The 19,980-nt window shown below is 34.2% G+C and overlaps 2 protein-coding genes across 5 annotated transcripts in view; one reads left to right on the plus strand and one right to left on the minus strand.

Annotated features, from left to right (window-relative positions):
• LOC120339380 (uncharacterized) overlaps window positions 1–11,873 on the plus strand; it is a 51,171-nt gene extending 39,298 nt beyond the window's left edge. For 3 of the 4 annotated variants that reach the window (XM_039407488.2, XM_039407487.2, XM_039407489.2), the window contains 11 exons: window positions 827–1,016; window positions 1,496–1,632; window positions 2,525–2,633; window positions 3,090–3,227; window positions 4,174–4,244; window positions 4,564–4,749; window positions 5,503–5,607; window positions 6,690–6,848; window positions 7,534–7,730; window positions 8,294–8,408; window positions 10,692–11,873. In XM_039407488.2, coding sequence (XP_039263422.2) covers window positions 827–1,016; window positions 1,496–1,632; window positions 2,525–2,633; window positions 3,090–3,227; window positions 4,174–4,244; window positions 4,564–4,749; window positions 5,503–5,607; window positions 6,690–6,848; window positions 7,534–7,730; window positions 8,294–8,408; window positions 10,692–10,949 — 1,665 coding nt within the window. In that variant the 3' untranslated portion in view covers window positions 10,950–11,873. Of the gene's footprint in view, window positions 1–826; window positions 1,017–1,495; window positions 1,633–2,524; window positions 2,634–3,089; window positions 3,228–4,173; window positions 4,245–4,563; window positions 4,750–5,502; window positions 5,608–6,689; window positions 6,849–7,533; window positions 7,731–8,293; window positions 8,409–9,406; window positions 9,462–10,691 lie in introns of all 4 variants that reach the window. The other variant, XM_078115992.1, reaches the window with a different exon arrangement.
• Window positions 11,874–13,426: 1,553 nt separating this feature from the next.
• On the minus strand, window positions 13,427–17,909 carry LOC120338736 (protein SPMIP1-like). The gene is made up of 3 exons (XM_039406665.2): window positions 17,890–17,909; window positions 16,214–16,574; window positions 13,427–14,864 (listed from the first exon to the last, which is right to left on the minus strand). The coding sequence occupies exons 2-3, from the start codon at window positions 16,527–16,529 to the stop codon at window positions 14,617–14,619; spliced, it is 564 nt and encodes a 187-aa protein (XP_039262599.1). The 5' UTR covers window positions 16,530–16,574; window positions 17,890–17,909; the 3' UTR covers window positions 13,427–14,616.
• Between the last annotated feature and the right edge of the window lie 2,071 nt (window positions 17,910–19,980).

Below are 19,980 nucleotides of genomic sequence, written 5' to 3' on the forward strand. Positions count from 1 at the left end.
GCATTGTAACGCCATTGGTATGGAAAATGAATTGGACTCAGGTATAGTCTTTGCAACGCAACGGAATTGGAATTACTGGCACATACGAGATTAAACTAAATTAAAAACTCGTTTCACAGGCCGCACACTATTCAATGTTGGCACTTTTTCGTGGGCCGCACTATTTTTTCATGTGGGCCGCATTTGGCCCGCGGGTCGCAGGTTGCATACCCCTGGTTTAAAGTATGAAGTCATAAAAAACAACGAGTGCAGAAACATGATTAACATTGGAAATGAGAATATCGATCAGAGACCGAAGACTTATCGATCAGAGTTAGGGGATCCCCAAAACAGCACTTTTACTCCATAGTGACACCTTGTGTCCCATCACTAATTAATTGATAACTCCCTAATTATACGACATAATTGGCCCAAAATCAATAGGCTTCTGGTATGAGATATGATGAATGCACATGCAAAATCTGGAGCAGATTCAATCTCGCTTTCGTGAGATATCGCGTGCATCTAACAGACAAACAAACAAACAGACAGACAGACAAATATCTATCAACATACTTACCGATTGAAATCGATAAGTAATAAGCCACTCTAAATCATCTGGTAAACTCCATCCAACTAATCCATCCAAATTCTTGAATTTCAATCGTTGGCAACAATGTCCTATCTCCGACCCAGTCACATCGTAACCTGAGGTATCAATGGAGTTCAGCCTAGTGGTCCTGTGTTAGCATGGGTTAGTTTCGGCAAGGCGGGCCTTGTTGATTTCTGGTGACAAGAGGATGAGGACAGTTAGGCGGTTATTCTCATGCTCAATGTTGTCTTCCAGCAAATAAAAGCTGAAAAAGAGAAGATTATAAATGAGAGAAAAGAATGGAGAGAAAAAAGGTTTGTTGATTTACTGCAAGGAAAAGAAGATGAAGATGAAACAAGGAAGTCTAAAAGAAGAGATTCTCTGGCAAAATCCATTGTGGAACAAAACAAAAATTTTAAGAGATATTTGATCTTGAATTTGGAAGGTGATATTTTTATTATATTTTTGATAACAAAATAATTTCACACTGTTGGGCTCGAATAACTACATATGGGTAGGTACTTTAATATAAATGATAGGATCTGTTATTAGCAAATATCTTTACATTGATATCAGTGTTACAGGCGTATCTTAGAATATAACTTGGCATTTATGTATGAACGAATGTGCAACTTACACAGGAGAAAGTAGCTTTTGGTTATGCAGTTTGGGGTTCACTTATTATAAGAGTTGTATGCATTTTATGTTTGAGTAATCCCTTTTCAATACTCATAAAATTTTATTTATTTTATTACAGAATGAAATAAATTTTTTTGTATTTTGTGTTTCAATCATGCCATTTGCATCAGAACAACTTTTTGAAAATAATTTTCCGACATATCAAATATACTTGACACAAAATTGAATAAAATATTTTAAGCAAATTCTAAATTTTATTTTCATAATTGTTATTTATCTTATCAGTTGATCGTCGGGCAAAATCAGATCCAAATCAAGACTTCACTTCGGTCAAGAATGAAATGAGCGTTAAATGGTTGGCTGATATACAAACTTCTCAGGCTAGTGCTGTGGAAGCAGTTCACACTCTCATTACTGACAAGGTGCAATTTTGTTTGCAGTGTTTTTATGGAAATTTTTAGCTTCTGAAAAGTTCCATTCTCATAGTTCTGACCACCATTTAACATGGGCATCTTATGCTAGTTAGGAATCCGAAATTGGCTATATACATCATGCAGATTTTAGCAAATCAAGCATCTAAATTCGATCTATTATTCAAAGTATGGTGGTTTGAAGCAAACAACTATATAGTACCTCCTTCTCACCTGACTCATGAATACCCCTACTGTCTCGTGTAGAGTAAGAATTTCTAAACCCTTAGTTACAAGTTTATTCGTGTCATGGATCATTTGAGTAGAGTCTGAGTTCAAAGTTGAGTTAGTCTTACTGGATGTGAGCTGATGACAACTCCAAATCATTCCATTTAGTCGAATATCCCTAACACAGTTACTGCAAGACAATACATGCCTATTTTCATTTTTTTTTTGGTTTTCACTTTTTGATTATAGTGACGTTAATATTTTTACCAACTGCAATTAAAACTTGGCTAAAAATTTTTCTCCCAAGCACTCTCACTTTATCGAATTTACTCCACTTGTTGTACTCTTAGGGCACCCATGGCCGATTCCAAATCTTTTAACTGTACTATCTCTACTTTTAGTTAAGGACTACCAACCTTATTTTGAGCAAACTACCGTCAAATAAAAGTTCATACATACTTTGGACTGATTGTCATATAAATTTGTATAACATAACATCTTACAACAATTACCATGGAAATGATCTGTTGAGTTGCGCCACACCGCCAATCTTGTATTCGTTAAGGGCAAATTAATAAAAAATAAATTTTTTTTTTTCTTCATGTAGATATATGTATATACAGAATAGTTTTTGGTAGTATCATTCTCTTATTAGAATTACTCATCTTTTTTTCAGAGTGATGAAGTTTTAGATATGATTACATATGGACAAAGAAAATCAAGAATAGAGTCATGGAATGATAATCTCAACAAAGTTGTTATGGGTATCTTGCCTCCTGGACAAAGTAAGTTAGTTCACGACTTCATGCATTGTTTATATTACCTTATTGTCATCACTTGATATATTTATTCCATCAGTAAATGGTAGGCCATAATTTTATTCCTATTTTTCCTGTTTTGGTTCTATTACGAGTTCTGGGACTGTCTGTGTTAGCCGAGTGAATATACCCCCTGCCCATAGGTTTCAGTCTCTTTACACATCTTGATATAAACTGGGCAAACAAAATTAGTTACCCTCGTATTGGTACATACACTTCTAGAGCGCCCTTAAATCAATCATACAGATAAATATTATATTTTAAAAAAAAATTTAATTATTGCAATTTTGATAGAATTTTTTTTTCAAATGATGTATTATTACTTGCAAGGTCAATAAATATATGAAAATGCCACATTCATTGAAATCAGTTATTTCTTTTCTCTTATCTACTTTTTATCTATCATTTATCTTCTGTTATCAGTGATAGAGCCGGTGGAAAGGCAAGCATCATCAATGAGCATGGGTTCTGATCAGAGAGCTGTTGAAGATACTGAAAAACAAATGGTTAATTTGGATGAAGAATTGGAAGAACAGAAGAAAAAATTGGAGAAAAAGAAAAGTAATATTGTTTTTGAGATTCAGTTTTAATATTCCTCATCGAGTAATGAATTCATGTCCAGGATGTAAATTGTAAACATATTTCGGTACTCCCGTAGTATGTGTACCAGGTTAGGCCATGATTTTATTTTGATTACCCTTATTTTAGTTCTATTAAGAGTTCCGGACTGTTTGTGTTGGCCAAGTAAATATACCCCCTGCCCATAGACTTTCCCCCTTTACACAAGTTGATATAAAGTAGGCGAACAAACTTAGTTACCTCCATATTGGTACACATACCTCTGGAGTCCACCTATTTCAAGTCCATCTATCAATAGTAAGATGTTTTTGATAAATATTTTCACACATTGCCCAAAGGACCGTACTCCCTACTGCGAATTGTTGGGTAAGAAATAATGGAATGAGCGCAAAAAATGTATCAAAATTCTTTTAACGACAATTAGGAATATACCAATAAATTCTTGTCTTATCAATGAATTATATTTTAATTGAAACTTTCTAATTGTGAATAAATTGCCCTGAATTGAGACAAAACATAACACACATGGCGCATCGTGCTAAGCATTGGGAATACGCTCGCCACCGCACCTCTGATTACCATGCGTGGCTTCGCAGGTTCGAATTCCATGCGGGGATAGTTGTGTGTGAGAGGATTGCTCGACTCCTCGCCTCCTCCTTCCTCCACCATCAAGTCCATGCTCCCAAAATAATAACTGGCTAACTAATTCCATACCCGAGATGGACTAGTAACCAGACGAAAGTCGTTTTATCGACTTTTCTCTCCCTCAGGATAAATATGTGAATCCTATCCTATCCTATTCATATGTCAAGAAATAGTTTTGCTTTAGAGAAGGACAAGAGTCTAAAATGCTGAGGATATACGTTGCTATGCTTTTTTCTCTAGATCAAGTAAAAAGTTTTATTAATTGTTCATCTCTATCATTTAGAACTTGGAGAAGACATTGATATGGAGTCGGCTCTTGCTCAACTTCAGCAACAACATAATGCCAAGAAGCAAGTATGTTCTTTTTTGATATTACTTCTTTAATGCTTTAAATCAGAGGTTTGGGGTGGTGCTCAGTGGGTCAGATTGAATTACCCAATGAGCCCAATCAGATTTGACCCGCAGGCCGTAGTTTGCCTGTGTCAGATCTAAGCCCATAAATATGGAACTGTTAGTAGTTAACTATACCTAACTTGCAGCATTACAAACTGGACAAAAAGCCATGGTCAATGATATGATCAAACTGTCTTATTGAATTTTAAAATTCTATCCTCAGTCTCAGTCTCTCTTGACTTTCAAAAGAAAATTTATAACAGTTTATTTTTTATTATAGGCTCTTTCCTCTGATCTTGATCGTCAACGACAAAGACTTAAAGAAAAACTTGCTGCAAGGAGAGAACAGAGAGATGAAATGGAATATGAAGCCCATGCTGCTGCTGCCATGGTTTTCTTAGCAGAGCGAAGATTACATGATCAAGAACAACATCAAGCAGAAGCAAAATCAAAGCAGAAAAGTCTTGTAAGATTAATTGAATGCATTTGGAAGTTGATGCAAGGATGTCACATTTTTATTCTATTATATCAAACTTCTTGAACCTAAACGCATTTACTTTTCTATCATAATAATCATGACGCATTAGGAAGAAATTTGATTTAATGAATATAAAGTTACCACAAGGAAAATTTTATCATATATCAACATTTAGGTACTCCCGTAGTGTGTGTACCAGGTTAGGGTTAGGCCATGATTTTATTCGATTTTCCTTATTTTAGTTTTATTACGAGTTCCTGGACTGTCTGTGTTAGCCAAGTGAATATACCGCCTGCCCATAGGTTTTGTTCCCTTCACAAAACTTGATGTAAAGTAGGCGAACAAAATTAGTTACATCCATATCGGTACACATACTTCTGGAGTGCCCACCTTTTCACTCAAGTAGTCCACATTGCATACTTGTTACTCATGCATTGATTGATTTGAATGTATATTTCGAGATAACCTATCAACATGAAACTTTTTGTGATCTTCCATTGTTTCCCAACTTCTACAGGAAACGAAAAATCTGTTTTCTATTGATGAACATCAAGATAATTGAACTTATTGCCAGATTGAAAGCACTTTGCACAAATTCAAATTTCGAGGAAAAGTCAAGTGCCTTAACGGAACTTTATGACACACTTTTTTAGTGTTATTCGCTTTATATTAGTATAGACCCAAAAATACATCTAAATATTATGTATACGACATTAGATGTTGTTTGCTTTCTGAACTTAGATGGAACAACGTCTTGAAGCAAGAAGAAAAAGAAGAAAGGAACTGGAAGCTGCAAGAAAGCTTGAAGAAGAAGAAGCAGCCAAGCAAGATCAAGATAAACCGAAGGTAAGAAAATTCGAATTCAATATGGAGATGGAGCATTACGACAGTCTATTTTATTTCATATATAGGATAGGATTTACATATTCATTCTAGGAGAGTGGAAAGTTGATAAGAGGGCTTAATCATGTGGCGAACCACGACCTTTCGTCCGGTTACCAGTCCATGTCGAGCATGGGATCAGTGAGCCAGTTATTCGTTTTCAGTTGCATGGACTTGATAGTGGAGGATGTCGTAACCGACCAGCGGTTACATGAACCATCCTACGGCAGCAGGGAATCCAGCAATCCTCGCACATTATTGATCCCGCACAGGATTCGAACCTGCGAACCTACACAGGCTAATCAGAGATGCAGTGGCAAGCTTATCACGCTTTGCATGATGCACCACACCACCAAGTGGAATGCATCTTTTGCTGGCAGATGTGGTGTCAGCAATGAAAGAAATTATGCAATGGCACAGCGGTTAGAGCATAGCCCTAACTGTATTTGCATTACAGATTAGACATCTCTGGTTCAAATACCATGTCCCTCACATCACTCTGGGTGTAATAATTTGGGTGTGTAATGCCGAACTCGAAGAGATTCCCATCTTTTGAAAAAATTGTTATGTATCAGTGGGGAAAGGTGTACAAAATATGTTTTCATATCCCTACAATATTGGTACTCTTAGTGTAGTCTTGAGTCCTACTTTATCGGGTATATAAACATTTCAATGAATAAATACTTGGGAAAAGTCTAAAGGCATCATCAAGTAATTTTTCATCAATCTAAGTCAATTATGCATATGAATTACGAGTTATCTTCCATTATTTTAATGATAAATTTAACAAGTATTGTATTAAATAAAGATTACCACATCACAGATTTAAGATTACAGAAACATCTTGAAGTTTTGTTTTTCTACCGGAATAGAAATACTAGCATGCAACTTCTTGTGTTTAATATTAGTTTTTTATTTTTTCGTTACAAAACTGATTTATATGAAGGGAAAATCAGCAGGATGAAGAAACATAGTCATAGACAATACATATCCACAAAACTCTATTTTTACAAAAAAAAACCTTCATATTTCTGTTCAACTTTCAGTCGAAGATGGCTCCACCAATGGGGTTAGTGCGAGAGAAGACAGTTGTCGATGTCCAAATCTCAAATGAAGAAAAAGAAAAAATGTTACAAGAAATGAAAGAAATCAGTGATAAAATGTCTGCTAAACTTGCTTCTGACAAAGAAAGAGCTCGGCAAAAGGTTAAACTTTATCTTGTGTAGGGCATACAACATACCAAAATGGAATAGTATAGCTGCAAACACATACATAGAAGCATATATATGTTAAGAATGGTATATATGAGTTCTAAACTCTAGAATTCTAACTTTTTGAATTTAGGTATTTTTCTTTCGTATTTCTCATATTTCTTCTCCAGGAATGGCATAAGATTTTTTTGTTATTGAATCTGCGATACTTTGAGTCAAAACCTCATTTGTATTCACATGAACTTCCCCAATCGTCAATCTGATTTTGCTGGTGCACCATTAGGGTTTAATATATATTGGTGTAGCTGTTAGCTTTTTGGTGGTCGCCATTTGCTCTTTGTTCAAGGTTGGGTATCCTGTACTCCAGTAGTGTGTGTACCAACAGTTAGGGTTAAGCCATAATTTTATCCTGATGTCCTTATTTTAGTTCTGTTATGAGTTCGGGGACTGTCTGTGTTAGCCAATTGAATATACACAATGCCCATAGGCTTCAGTCCCTTTACACAACCTGATGTAAAGTAGGCAAACAAAATTAGTTACCTCCATATTGGTACACACACTTCTGGAGCGCCAGGTATCCTTTACTTATCAGTAGCTAACATGGCTTTGCTTCTGGCAAATTCTCTGTCTGGTTCCATTCTTAAATCTTATATATCAACATATATATTTTTTATAAAAGGTCCAAGAGAAGCTTCGTGACAAAACTGCAAAGAAACGAGACAGGGTTGATAAAATATTTGCTAATTTTGAACGAGAGAAAACAATTGTTCTTGAAAAGAAAGATCGTGAATTGGAAAGACAGAAGACTATGTTGCAAGATAGAATGCATAATATTAGAACTGGAAAAACTAAAACCATGAAAGAAAAAGGAGATCAGTAAGTATAGCAATACAATTTTCTCCAATAGTCTATTTCAGAGGATGGCAACCTATGGCCCGCGGACCAGATACGACCTGCAAGGCTCCACTGAATTATAGCGACAAAATGGAGGTTTTGGCCAAAACCAAATTTTTTGTTATAGCTAATTAGCTCAAACAATTTGTTGAGATTGCAATTAAATTTAGTTTTGGCACGAGGCTTATTTATCCACTTCAGCTTTTGTAACATTCTAAATATTGTTCATAAAATGTAACTTTTTATGTCACACTTACATGGCCCGCCAGTCCAGGTTGGCCCCTGGTCTGAAAACGTTGCCCACCCCTGGTTTAGCATGCCTTGCATTGAATATGTCATCCTGTGCCCTGAATAGTTTTTAGAATTATTGATATGAGAAATTGAAATCAACAGATTTGTTCTGCTAGTTTAGTTGGTTCCTGTTGTTTGATTTTCTTCTGTATATTGTGATATTTGGAGGTTTACCATGTTTAGGTAAAAATTACATTGCTTTTAGGAGAGACTTATTATGAAATGTTAAAAATGCGTAATATCGTCTTTTTCAGAAAAGTTCGAGATTTTGATAAGCTTGTGAATCCTGAAGTATCGGAAGGAATGTCAAAAGATGAAAAAATGGCACTCGCTGCTGAAAATCTACAGAAGAAATTTCTAGCTGAAAAGGTTTATTATTTTTATTTTTTTGGGTTAGAAGCATTCAAATTTTTCTGCAATTATTAAAATGTACGTACACAAAAACATGATCTTTTCTTAGCAATTAATCTATCATGTAATAAGTTCCAGAGTATTATATACCAAAGTAATATCATGTATTGAGTTATTATTCGGATCTGAGTTTAGTGATGTGCTATAGCTATTAAGTAAAATAATTATTAGATAATAATATTAAACACCTACAGATTTCATGCATATGTATTTCCACTTTTCCACTGTAATCAATAAGGCTGTATTGTTGCTTTGAAATTTTTATAACATTTTTGTTTCACACTTTTTGCCAATTAGAAATGTATGGCTTGAAGAGTGGAGTACGGTATATCTAGGCTCACCATACGACACGGTTTGGCCGGGACTGTCCCGGTTTGACATGCTGTCCCGCCCGGTAGACTCAAATGTACCGGTCATGTAGTATGGCAGTCATAAATTTTTTATTTATTCATTATCAATACAAATTTATTTTTTTGTTAATGGAAGCAGTCCATTCATCACGGATTTGCGACTCATTTCACTAGTTCAGTGAGAGTGAGAACTACTATATTATTATGTCATAATTATTTTATGTTTAATACATCAAGTTAGCTGTAGTGCCGTTAAATTTTTAAAATGCCCAAAAGAAAGTGCACGTTTTTCAATGATTTGAATATTACTAAGCCTAGGAATCGGACCAAGGTTTGTCAGATCCGCACTGTCCCGGGTTTTTGTTTTAAATATATGGTAAGCCTAAGTATATTATTGATTTTAAATCAGAATTACACACAGAAAAACAGTAACATGCAAAAATGGCTTGTTAAAAAAAAATTTGCTAATACTGATAATAATATTTGAAAACATTAGGCCTTGCATTGCATAAAAAATTTCAATTTGATGAGAAATATGTCGATGGACTCGCATTCAAGACAGGTCACTGATATATTACAATGCTGCAAAATATAAATTTTTCTTAGGCAAAAGATTTAAGTTCAGTTCTAGAGGAAGAAGATGAATATGGAGATTCGTTTTGTAAGAATCACTGCGTTTCATAGATATTTGTTTAGCACTCTAGTTAGCTCATATATTCCAACTAAACTCTTCTTCATGTCTTTTTGACTATTTAGCAAATACACAATTTCTTACTTCTACTTGCAATTCTAACAAAGATTCATTTTTCCACATTTTTAGCATTTGTTAGTTTTCAAAGCTATATTCCCTTTTCCATTTTTTTCATCTGACAATCGTTTGTACTTTGAATATATATGTAACATCAGTAGTAGATTATTTACTTTTTCTTAAAATACAAAATCAGTTTTCACATTTACCAGTTTTCACGTAACCTTACTTCAAATTGAAAACAACTTTGTGGCATTTCCTTCATACTTTTTCTCATCTAAGCCATATTTTTTCAACACAATTCTGACATATGACTCTTTTTTGTAGTGAGTTATTGACGAAAACGTGTTTTTTATTTTGTCCGAACGCTCGGCAATCTGCCTGAGTGTTGTATTTTATGTTCTCAGTACGGTAATTTATGTGTCTGGAGGACCTAATACAATAAGAAATGTACATATTTAATTTTATATCCTCCAAGTATTCGAGATTCGATTCGAAAAAAATATTCGATTCGATTCTGAAACCATCAGGTATTCGAAAATGCCCAGCCTTAGTCAATCATTGGTAATATATGATTTTTGAACAGAGAAAAGGTGGAATTGCAACCAGATTTTATGGCAAACTATGTTCTCTTGTCTAATTATTAATAAAGGTTGGGTCTGTCTTAATCTATTGAGTTCTTACACACCTAGTTGGAGAGTGGGGGAAGCCATAGCCAGCTAGCTATTACATGATTTACTCTACAACAGCGCAGATTTTAGTAATCTTTTTTTCACATAATTATCTATTATGGAAATGAACCTTCAAACTCATCTATAGTGAGTCTGAGTTGTGATTTATTTTGTTGATGCACTGAATGTGTATGTCTCTATGATCTCTATGGGTTTTCCAAAGAACTAAATTTTCCACTTCTATTCTTGAAAATTTTGTCCTCTGGGACCTTAGAAACTTCCAGTAAGATCAGTTCTTGATTTCGATACGTAATATGTTGTTTTTCTTCAATTCTGTGAAAAACTTTTTTATAGCATGTTACATTACTTCTGTGATGATAGACTTGGATATAATGTGACTATAACTAACTATTGGTTGGAGTTTTGTTTCAATCTTTATATAATTAAGACAATCTTTACAATTTCCTTCTAGGAAAAAACAATGATAGCGAGTCAAGATACCTTGGAAACAAAGAAAACTGATGATGAAAATGACAACAAAGCAGATGTCGGTCTCCTTTCTCAAGATGATGCAAATCAGGTTTCCTCAGATCATTCTGCTTCTCCAAGGTCTGTAAGAATGACAAAAGAAGAAAAAGAAAAGAAAATGAAACAAAGAATGAGCATTAAAAAGAAACAGAAGCTGGAAGAAGAATCTCGTACATTAGAAAATGCAGATGAAGATTCTTAGATAGAGTTTTTGTAATTTTTATTCAATTTTAGTACCTTTTTCATCAGCAGGTATGTCAAACAACAAGAAGCACTTTTTTTCTCATACTATTTGTATGTCTCAGAAGTATTTTTGAAAATTATAAATTGTATTAGTTGTTATGTTTCACTGCAGTATATTTTGAATATTGGTAATTTAATCGCTGTTTCCTCATGATAGTACTCACTGTAGGTATAATCCACCACTGTTTTTGACAAATGTTTTGACCATGTTTCTTAATTTTTATTCATGATATGAAATATTGTGAGAGTGTGAGCTTAAATCTACTTTAACTTAAGTATGTTTTCACGCTAATCTTGTTGAAAGTAATACATTTGCTAGTAGAACACTAAACAATCACGATTTGCATAATTATGGTAATCATTTCTCTACCTTATATTTTTGGTGCTTGAAAGTATTTTCGATTTATATACATCTATAAGAATTCCTTATATTTTTGAAACTTATGATTATACAGTCATATAAATATATTTTTTTCAATTCTCTCTGAAAATTAATTATAATTAAAGAGCTAAAAAACTTTTTCATTTTTGGGTTTATGTTCAATTTCTGAAACCGTTTTTCTTCTGTCTGATAAAACTTCCCGTTGTTAAAACAATATTTTCTGAAATGTTTGTCTGCTAATTTTTTTTTAAAAACTTTTCGTAGACTTTTCACCTAATGTAGCGGATTTTTTGTGTATGCTCGTCCAAATATGATAGCGTGATACACTGCATTAATTACATATTTCTTACACTACATATTCCTCAGAATGTAATCAATATATCTATTTTAATACTGATGTTCCAAACTGCAATATTAGAAGTTACACATTTTTGAGGCGTTATCTTCAAAGCTAAGGTATGATTGATCGCACACTTTGCACTTGATAAAATATATATTTGCAATCAAGATATGGTGTGCTGGTATGAGTATTTTAGAATACAGGTATTTAAATATTAGCGCTGATTTTGAGAAATCAGTGATATTCAAAGCAAGACTTCATGTTTACGGCTTGAATAGAAGTAGCCATAGGACGGCTTAAGACAGTGGTTCCCAATTGTTATGTGTCTACAGACCGCTTGTGCTTTTCCCAAGTGACCGCGGACCCCCACAATTTTCAAACCGAAAATACAATAGAAGAACACTATGGCAGTTGAGTTATATGATATCTCCATTTATGAAAAACGCTTTTATCCGCATTTCAATGCAATTTGAGAAACGAATGACTTGAGCTCACAACGTTTCTGAGGCTACATATCATATTACGGATTTCCGAAGTTACAATTTGTGCATTATCAGTTTTTCGCTTTTTTTCACCGCGCAACCGAACAACAAAAAGCGCCTTGCCATTGTGACACAACAATCGCTATCCCAAACTTTCAGTGTTGTGGATCCCGTGAAGAGGTTGACTATTATACAAGGAGCCCCGCAATGAATTTATAAATATAAAAACACATTGTTACCGATTAAAGTTCCTGAGTATATTGAAACTACTTTATTTAGTAGTTAAGGCTTAATCATGCCATTTTCTTCAATCGAAGTTAAGCTTAACTTAGATAGTCTTTGTCGTATTTTCGCTGTCTAGCCATTTTGCTGCTAATAGAATGAATTTGAAACTTAAATAATTTTAGCTTAAAACTAATATACAAGAGAACAAGGCTCAAATATATGGACACGGAAACCAAAACGAAAGAGCACCAAATCTTTTACAGCACCGGTAGTCTGACGGGATCGCTCAAATACGGTCACGGAAACACGACACGGTGCGAATTTCTTTAATTTTGTTTACACCATCACATAGAAATTTAAAGTAAAAAACGAATTCCATATAGCCCACAGGAATTTTTGAAATGAATAAATGGCAATTTTTCTTTCATCAAATAAAAAACGATCGTTTTTATAAAAATATCTCATTCGGGCTGTGTTTTTTTACCAAAAGCACATACATTATGGCACTGCGACGTAACTGCACCCGTGTAAATTATACCGCAGTTACAATTGTAACAACAAAGCTATATAAAGAATGCGGCGTATGACCACCTAGTCTTAGTGCGAAAGCTGAATAAGTCTTGAATTATTTACTGCTTAAAATATTCTCTCTTCAAACCACATTTGGTTTCGCACGTATGCAATGTTATGCACGTATGCAATCATAGTTAGTATGGTATGTCAGAGATGCAGAAAGTCGAGAATAATCGAAAGTTATGAAGATTTTCCCGGGGACTTTTGAATGAAGCACAATTTTTATACCGTAAAAGTCCATGATCAGGTGTAAAATCGCCTGAAAATGTGTACAAACTTATCTACACGGTTACATTGCCAAAGTTCCACAACATCAAAAGTCAGAGTCGAGTTATGAAAGATTTTGAAATTCTGATGCTTAACTGTTCCTGATTATTTTCGCTAGTTTATAATCTCTTTTACCCCGCAAAACACACTTCTATAAAGAAAACACATTTGCAAAATTATAATTTTCATTACATTCTTTCAAATCGGTACCGGTAAGTGCAGATACTTTAACTAAGGAAGCGCTTCATTAATAAATTTAATATGGCGTGTTAGTGTGGCACTAAAGAGAAATTAGCATAATATGGCGTGACAAACAAACATAAACACAGTGCGGTAAAGAATGCAAAGATTGTGTTGCAGCAATTGAGAAAGAACCTATCATTCCTTTTTAAGGCGTCAACGAGTTCCATGTTTCATCCTGCACCTAAGAACCGAACAAGTTTTCCGGCACTGGGCGAATTGGGTCGAGTTTTATTTTACAAAAACAATTGGAAGGGCAACGGGTGACCTGATTATGGTTACGCTTGTAATACACGGTTTTAATTGTCTTCCATACAAAAGCCTAACACAAAGGGGAGGGATTGTAATAGTTATGCTTAAAAGACAAAACGTCAATTTAATTGTATCAGGATTGTATTTATATGTTAATTACATCTCCAATGGCCATTTTTTGAATTATAACCTCTTATAACTGGTTACGATTGGGTAAATGAAATAAAACTGAATAGGCATATACATTTTGCAGTGTACCAAACAGACTACGTCGATTTGTACATGACATCAATAAGATGGATCCTCCAATGTTTTGCAACCTATAAACAGGGGTATAAAAGCAGGCAGTTAAAAGTTAGGCGACTTGATTCGACAAGGAAAATTAATCTCATAATGGCGGTATAGCAAGTGTTTTACAACAATATGCATCATGCAGTAAAATTGAACTAACTTGAAGATGATATGGCAGAGTTAATCAGGATTTCACGCAAGAAGAATACAATTATTTTTCTACATCTACTTGAATATACTAGTAAAAAATTCTGAATGAATTGTCTAGTATTACAAAATACTTACACCAACCGAAAAAGGGCCTGATATAATATGCAAAACGGCGACAATTGCACTTTAGTTGAAGTAGGTCACTGAATTCTGCAAATTGAAAAATTTAGGAATATCGCGAAGTTTGGACAACGAAAATTATATAAATTGGCTGTGCAATGTTTAGCATCTGCTTCAACTGAAATTACAATTGCTATATTAAGCGAAACATGCGTTGGATACGTAACTGGCGGACAAGTATAAGCAAAATAGTTTTTCATTGTTGATGTTCCTAAAGAAAAAGCAAAATATGAACAGTACATTATCATGCGGTGATAGGATCGTATAAAATTCCTGTTCTTCGAAAAAATGTGTCGCGGACGATCCGAGATCGACCAAATTGAGGTGCATGAAATTCTTTCTGAACGTCATCTAGTCGCCATCCATATTCCCAAGATGTCGTCAAAGGGTATTCGTACTTGTCTTCTGGTTTCTTCAACTTCCTGGTTTGTAGATATTGATATCGACCTCTGCCCTCTTTCGTGAAACCGTGATAAAGAAGATTTCGAACTCCTGTGTATATAAAAGTATTTTCCAAATAGTATAAAATAGTTTTTTTTTTTTTATAGGCAATAATTGAAATGTTTGACACCTCATAGAACTATGCTCCAATATATTGGACTATTCATACGCTGATGAACATTTCTAGTAGCACAGCATATGGCTCAGATTGCCGAACCAGCTGCACATAGACATAGATTTATCTAAAACTTATATTACGATGATCACACAAAATAAATACTTTTAGAAAAGAAGAAACCCCTGAATGTAGTTAATAATATTTAGAATTTACATGCTCCATCATCATCTGAAATAAATGCATAGAACAATATATATTTCTGTCATAATCTACAGTTCTGTAAAGTAAAGGATAGTGTTTTCATAACTTTTGCACCAAAGAAAATCGGATGAATGTTCTGAAACAAGGAAATGCATGTGCACATTCAAAGCATGAGCATGTTTGTTGCTACATTACCTCTAAAACAATCACAGTAGACAACAAGTGTTCAAGGTATTACCTAGAAATAATTTTTCCATACTATTGGATGAAAAATGGTTGTAAATGGTTACAAGCCAAGGTTGAATGTGCAGTAGTCATAAATGACATTGATCATTTTGTCACCAAGTCATAAGCAACAGCTCAATGCATGGATCAACAAAGAATATACCAGGCACTTAGAGAAACACTGAGAAATATGAGTTTAACTGTCCTCATTCAAAAGAATTTTTACTACCTAATGTATCTCAGATGTTCATTAAACACTATCTTTCTGTATTGTTTGAATTTCATATAAATGCCATGATAAATCAATAAAGCAGACACAAGAATGACATTAAACAGACTGAACAAATGTTTGTTTTACCAATGGAATGAAGTGTCGAACTTAGATTTCTGTTTACTTTAAATAAAATAGGTGAGATCATATTGCTGCATTTTATGATTTGCGGTGAAGAGATTTTTAAAAGTATAAAAGAAACATTTCAATTTACAACATGATAATGCCACAGATATTTTATACAAGGTGTGATAAATTATATCCTGCATATTTTATGAACATGACAAAAACATGGAATTTGTTTTACCAATGTAAAATACCCTTTCAAAATAATAATTTTGTACAATGCCACTACATATGCCTCACACAAATATACAGTGAACATTTTTGAAAAAATTAAAATTAGAATTAGTGAATCAAAACATTTGTTCTTAAACTTCTAATGAGAATGCTTCAATTTACAACAAAAGTACTCCTTATCCCTGATGCTTTATTAGTGGCATTATTTGACGATGATAGAATTGAAACTTTGCAAAGTATCAAATGGAGAGAAGCACAACAAAAAATTAAGAATATGAGACTTACCTGGCGTAACTGAGCGCATTTCAACGAGAAGAGCATTTGGATCTTGACTGTTCCTGGCTGTGACCATGTTTATGGCAGCAAGCGTTGGTTTCTTTTTGGGATACGAAATAACAGGCAACGTGAGACTTCTTGTGGGTGGTTTTGGTACCATTTCTGTGAGTTTCTTTGTCCTGTGGAGTTTCTTTTCCTCTGTGCTATCTCTACCAAATTCTGCACTATATTTTTCATGCCAAGCCAATCTGACATAGGCTTCTTTTTTGATAGCTTCTTTCCAGAAGTTTTGACGTTGGGTATCCATGTTTAATTCGCGACCCATCTTGCTTTTTAACAGCCAAGGTACAAAATAAAATATATATCAGATCTATATGTAAGAAAAACAACATAATATTCAATAAAATGACAGCAAAATAAATTGTCTTATAAAGTGAAAATGATCCATAACACAGAATTCATGAAATTCTGAAAAGTGATCAAAACCTCATTTATTCCTTTGAATAAGGTCTTTCATAGACCAGTTTTTGGATATGAATTGTACATGAGGATTATTTTTCTGAATTCTTGGTACTGTCTTGAGGATGATTGTTGATGATTGTTGGGAAAAATTATTTTTCTCTGAAATTATACTATTCGATTTTGAATTTCCGTACTTAGGGATGGAAAAAACCGCTAGGAGGCTATTAATTCATTTCTAAAATTTCCTCAGTACAGTAGAACCCAATATTCTACCCCAAATTTTGCTGTTTTGTTTTAGTTGAAAATGAAAAGAATACTTTTATATTCCACCTAGGTGACCAGCTCCATCCCACTTGTCTGTTATTATTTTCATCAAACTCGGTGCTCCAAGGCAGCGGTTTACAAAATTGTGTTAAACATAACTAATATATAATTGAATATTTTGTATATTGTATGTATTATAAATTTTCATTGTTTTTTTCATTGCTGTGCATATGAATCAATAAATTCATGACTTTTCTATGTTGTCTACTCTCTGTTACACAGTTGCCTCTATTGTTACCTTGCGCTGCAATTTCGCGAGCTGCAGTTTATTTATCTGTTGAACCGAGTTTAGCAAACATGAGTAATTTTTTGGTATTTCAAAGGAAAATCAGGCAGAAATGAAGTAGAAGAGTTAAAAGTTGCCTTTATTCTTCAGGCCTTAATGTTTTCAAACATTAAAACGCATAAAGTACACATTAACGCCCACAAAATTGAGTTTTATTTAAAGGCAGCAATTCTTTTTCTGTGTGAGTGTGCTATGAGTTTTTTCCCTGATAATTTTTGCGCCACACAAACAAAAAGTTTGGGGACCACTGCTCTAAGGCCTTATTATACCGCTACCAAAGTGCAACCATATTATACACTTTATTTGGCTAGCAATGTCTGCAATATTATATGGTAGGACGTTTTTAATGTTGAAGAAGGAAGGGGAGAGGAAAGTCTATACGATTGCCTAATCATATGACGAACAGAGGTTCGGTGGCAAATGTATTCCTAACGCTTAGCACAGTTCGCCATCTTTGCAAAGTTCTAGAAAAATACACATTTAAATAATGCAGTACAATTTTGCAATGCAGTTCACATGATTCTCTAACCCAGTGACCAGAAAAGTATAATAGTGTGCGAATAGTGCGAATAGTAGTAGTACTAGTACTAGCTATAGGCCTAGTAGTACTAACCCAATGTCGAGTAAATCGTGTCAAGTACTTTTCCAATACAGCTACCAACGAAAAAACGATGTAATAACCAGTAGCTGACTCCATGGAAAATTTAGCTTCAATGTTGTTGCTATGATACGAAATCGCTATAAGAAACTCAGCTACATGCATGAGTGATTAATAGGATTTACCCGTTTATCCCGTGAAAAGGAAAGCCGATAAAACGGCTTAATAACGTGGCGAACCACCGCCTCTTGTCCGGTTACCAGTATGATTGGGACCCCGGGAAATCCCGATCCCGAAATCCCGGGATTTGGACTGTTTTTTTTCAACCCCGATCCCGCAATTATTTCCTAAAAATCCCGAGATTATAAGATTTTGTTATTCAAATATGGATATTCTCACAAATGATAGGTTATACCGTAGTAGTATATATTTACGGTTATATCAATTTACCGTCCACGCTTACAGTTTGAGTAACAACTGTCCACGCTTACAGTTTGAGTAATACCAGGTATATTAGTCGTTGGTCAGACCGTAGATTTTATATTGTTATGCATTGTCTCTGGTCAGACTAAGCAGAATTATTGTGCGAAATTTTTCTCAATTGTACTAAGGAAATATTATTCGACTAGTAGAATTTTCATTATTGACGACTCATTTAATCATAATTTGAACTTAAAATAGCATTCAGGATTTACGCAATGACTTTGTGCGTTTTTATTCAATCAATCAATCACTATTTAATACGAAAATAAAACAGCCACATTAGAAAAGTGAAATCAAGAATGGCAACCATCGTTTTAACAAATATCCGCATTCCGGCGTCAGAAATTATCTTTTCAGATAGTTTCTGCGGCCTGAGAAGTCGAATAAGCGTTTCGACATGGTAAATGATCTATGATCTTTGTCATCAAATTATGACAAATATCGTTGTAATGAAATACAGTTTGTTTGTCACTTCCATTTCTCTCGCCAGTATCGGCAATAACACTATTGAATGATTTTGGCAATGGGAGAAACATATTGAATTGTAACAAAAATGAATTAGGTTGTAAATAAGTGAGAATACATGTGACAAGCAATAAGGGCGTAACGTGGAAGGGCGAGCAAAACCGAAGTGCGTGATCAGCGGTGCGTCTGAAGACCACGTATTACCCGTGCGGCCGGGCAACTTTTACAATAATGTGAGGTGCTCCGAAGACGCTCTCGTTTACATTAATGTAAGAAAACAGTTGTAATATCGGTAACTATCAACCATTTGTTCTCGTTCGACTATCGCACTCTTTATGAGTAAAAAATTTTCATGTTTTGTGTGCCACGGATATTTAAAGAGTTAGTAAACACATTATATAAATATCGAACCGTATAAACATACGTGATGTAGATATAGTTGGATGTATGTCGATACAAACACGAAACCAGAGATGGTCAAACGTATTGCAATTCAGGCTTTATGCAACATAAATAAGGACAAAACAACGCAAACCGCGATCTATTTTGATTAATAATACTTCAATTGCATCTGAATTATGAATTTTAATGTTCGAAAGATCACATTTTCAAGACCAGCGGTTTTTGTCACGACATTCAATAATCAACCATAATTGAATAATTTCTTTATCATGTTTTTGAAATACTCATTTTGCAGAAGTGCAGCAAACCTATGAATGTGTTGTAATGATTTTTAAAATCACATTGCAACTTGTTGAATCTTGCATACAAAATGTAGTAAATTTTTATGAATCTGTAATATCGTAACTCCTATTTTATCTGCCAATAGTATGTGATTGCAAAGAGGGGAAAATGCGTGCTAACGAAATATCGTTTATATCCCTGCGAACAAATTTACTGTTAATCCATGGATATCATTTAAATTTTCTCAATCACCTTAAATCAATCTGCAAGCGATAGAGATAATTTTGGCGGTCTAGTTTACATTTACTGGAAAAAGATTACCAAAGTAACTACGGTAATTAAATAACTCCTTGTGCTGTTAAAAAAAAATCATTTCTCTTGCCAATCTGATTAGTCGACTTCTGGGTATATGATGATACCGTTGATTACGCTGCGCATAATGAGAACCAGACATAAAGCAGAAATTTTACTCAA

This window comes from Styela clava, chromosome 9 (genome assembly GCF_964204865.1).
Source record: "Styela clava chromosome 9, kaStyClav1.hap1.2, whole genome shotgun sequence".
Taxonomy (NCBI): Eukaryota; Metazoa; Chordata; class Ascidiacea; order Stolidobranchia; family Styelidae; genus Styela; species Styela clava.

What these genes read in the sequence shown, in the direction of transcription:
- LOC120338736 (XM_039406665.2), bottom strand. Translation starts at nt 16,529, where the DNA reads ATGGGTCGCGAATTAAACATGGATACCCAACGTCAAAACTTCTGGAAA. An exon ending in AATGCGCTCAGTTACGCCAG is followed by an intron (nt 14,865 to 16,213) that starts GTAAGTCTCATA and finishes TTATATACACAG; the next exon opens with GAGTTCGAAATCTTCTTTAT.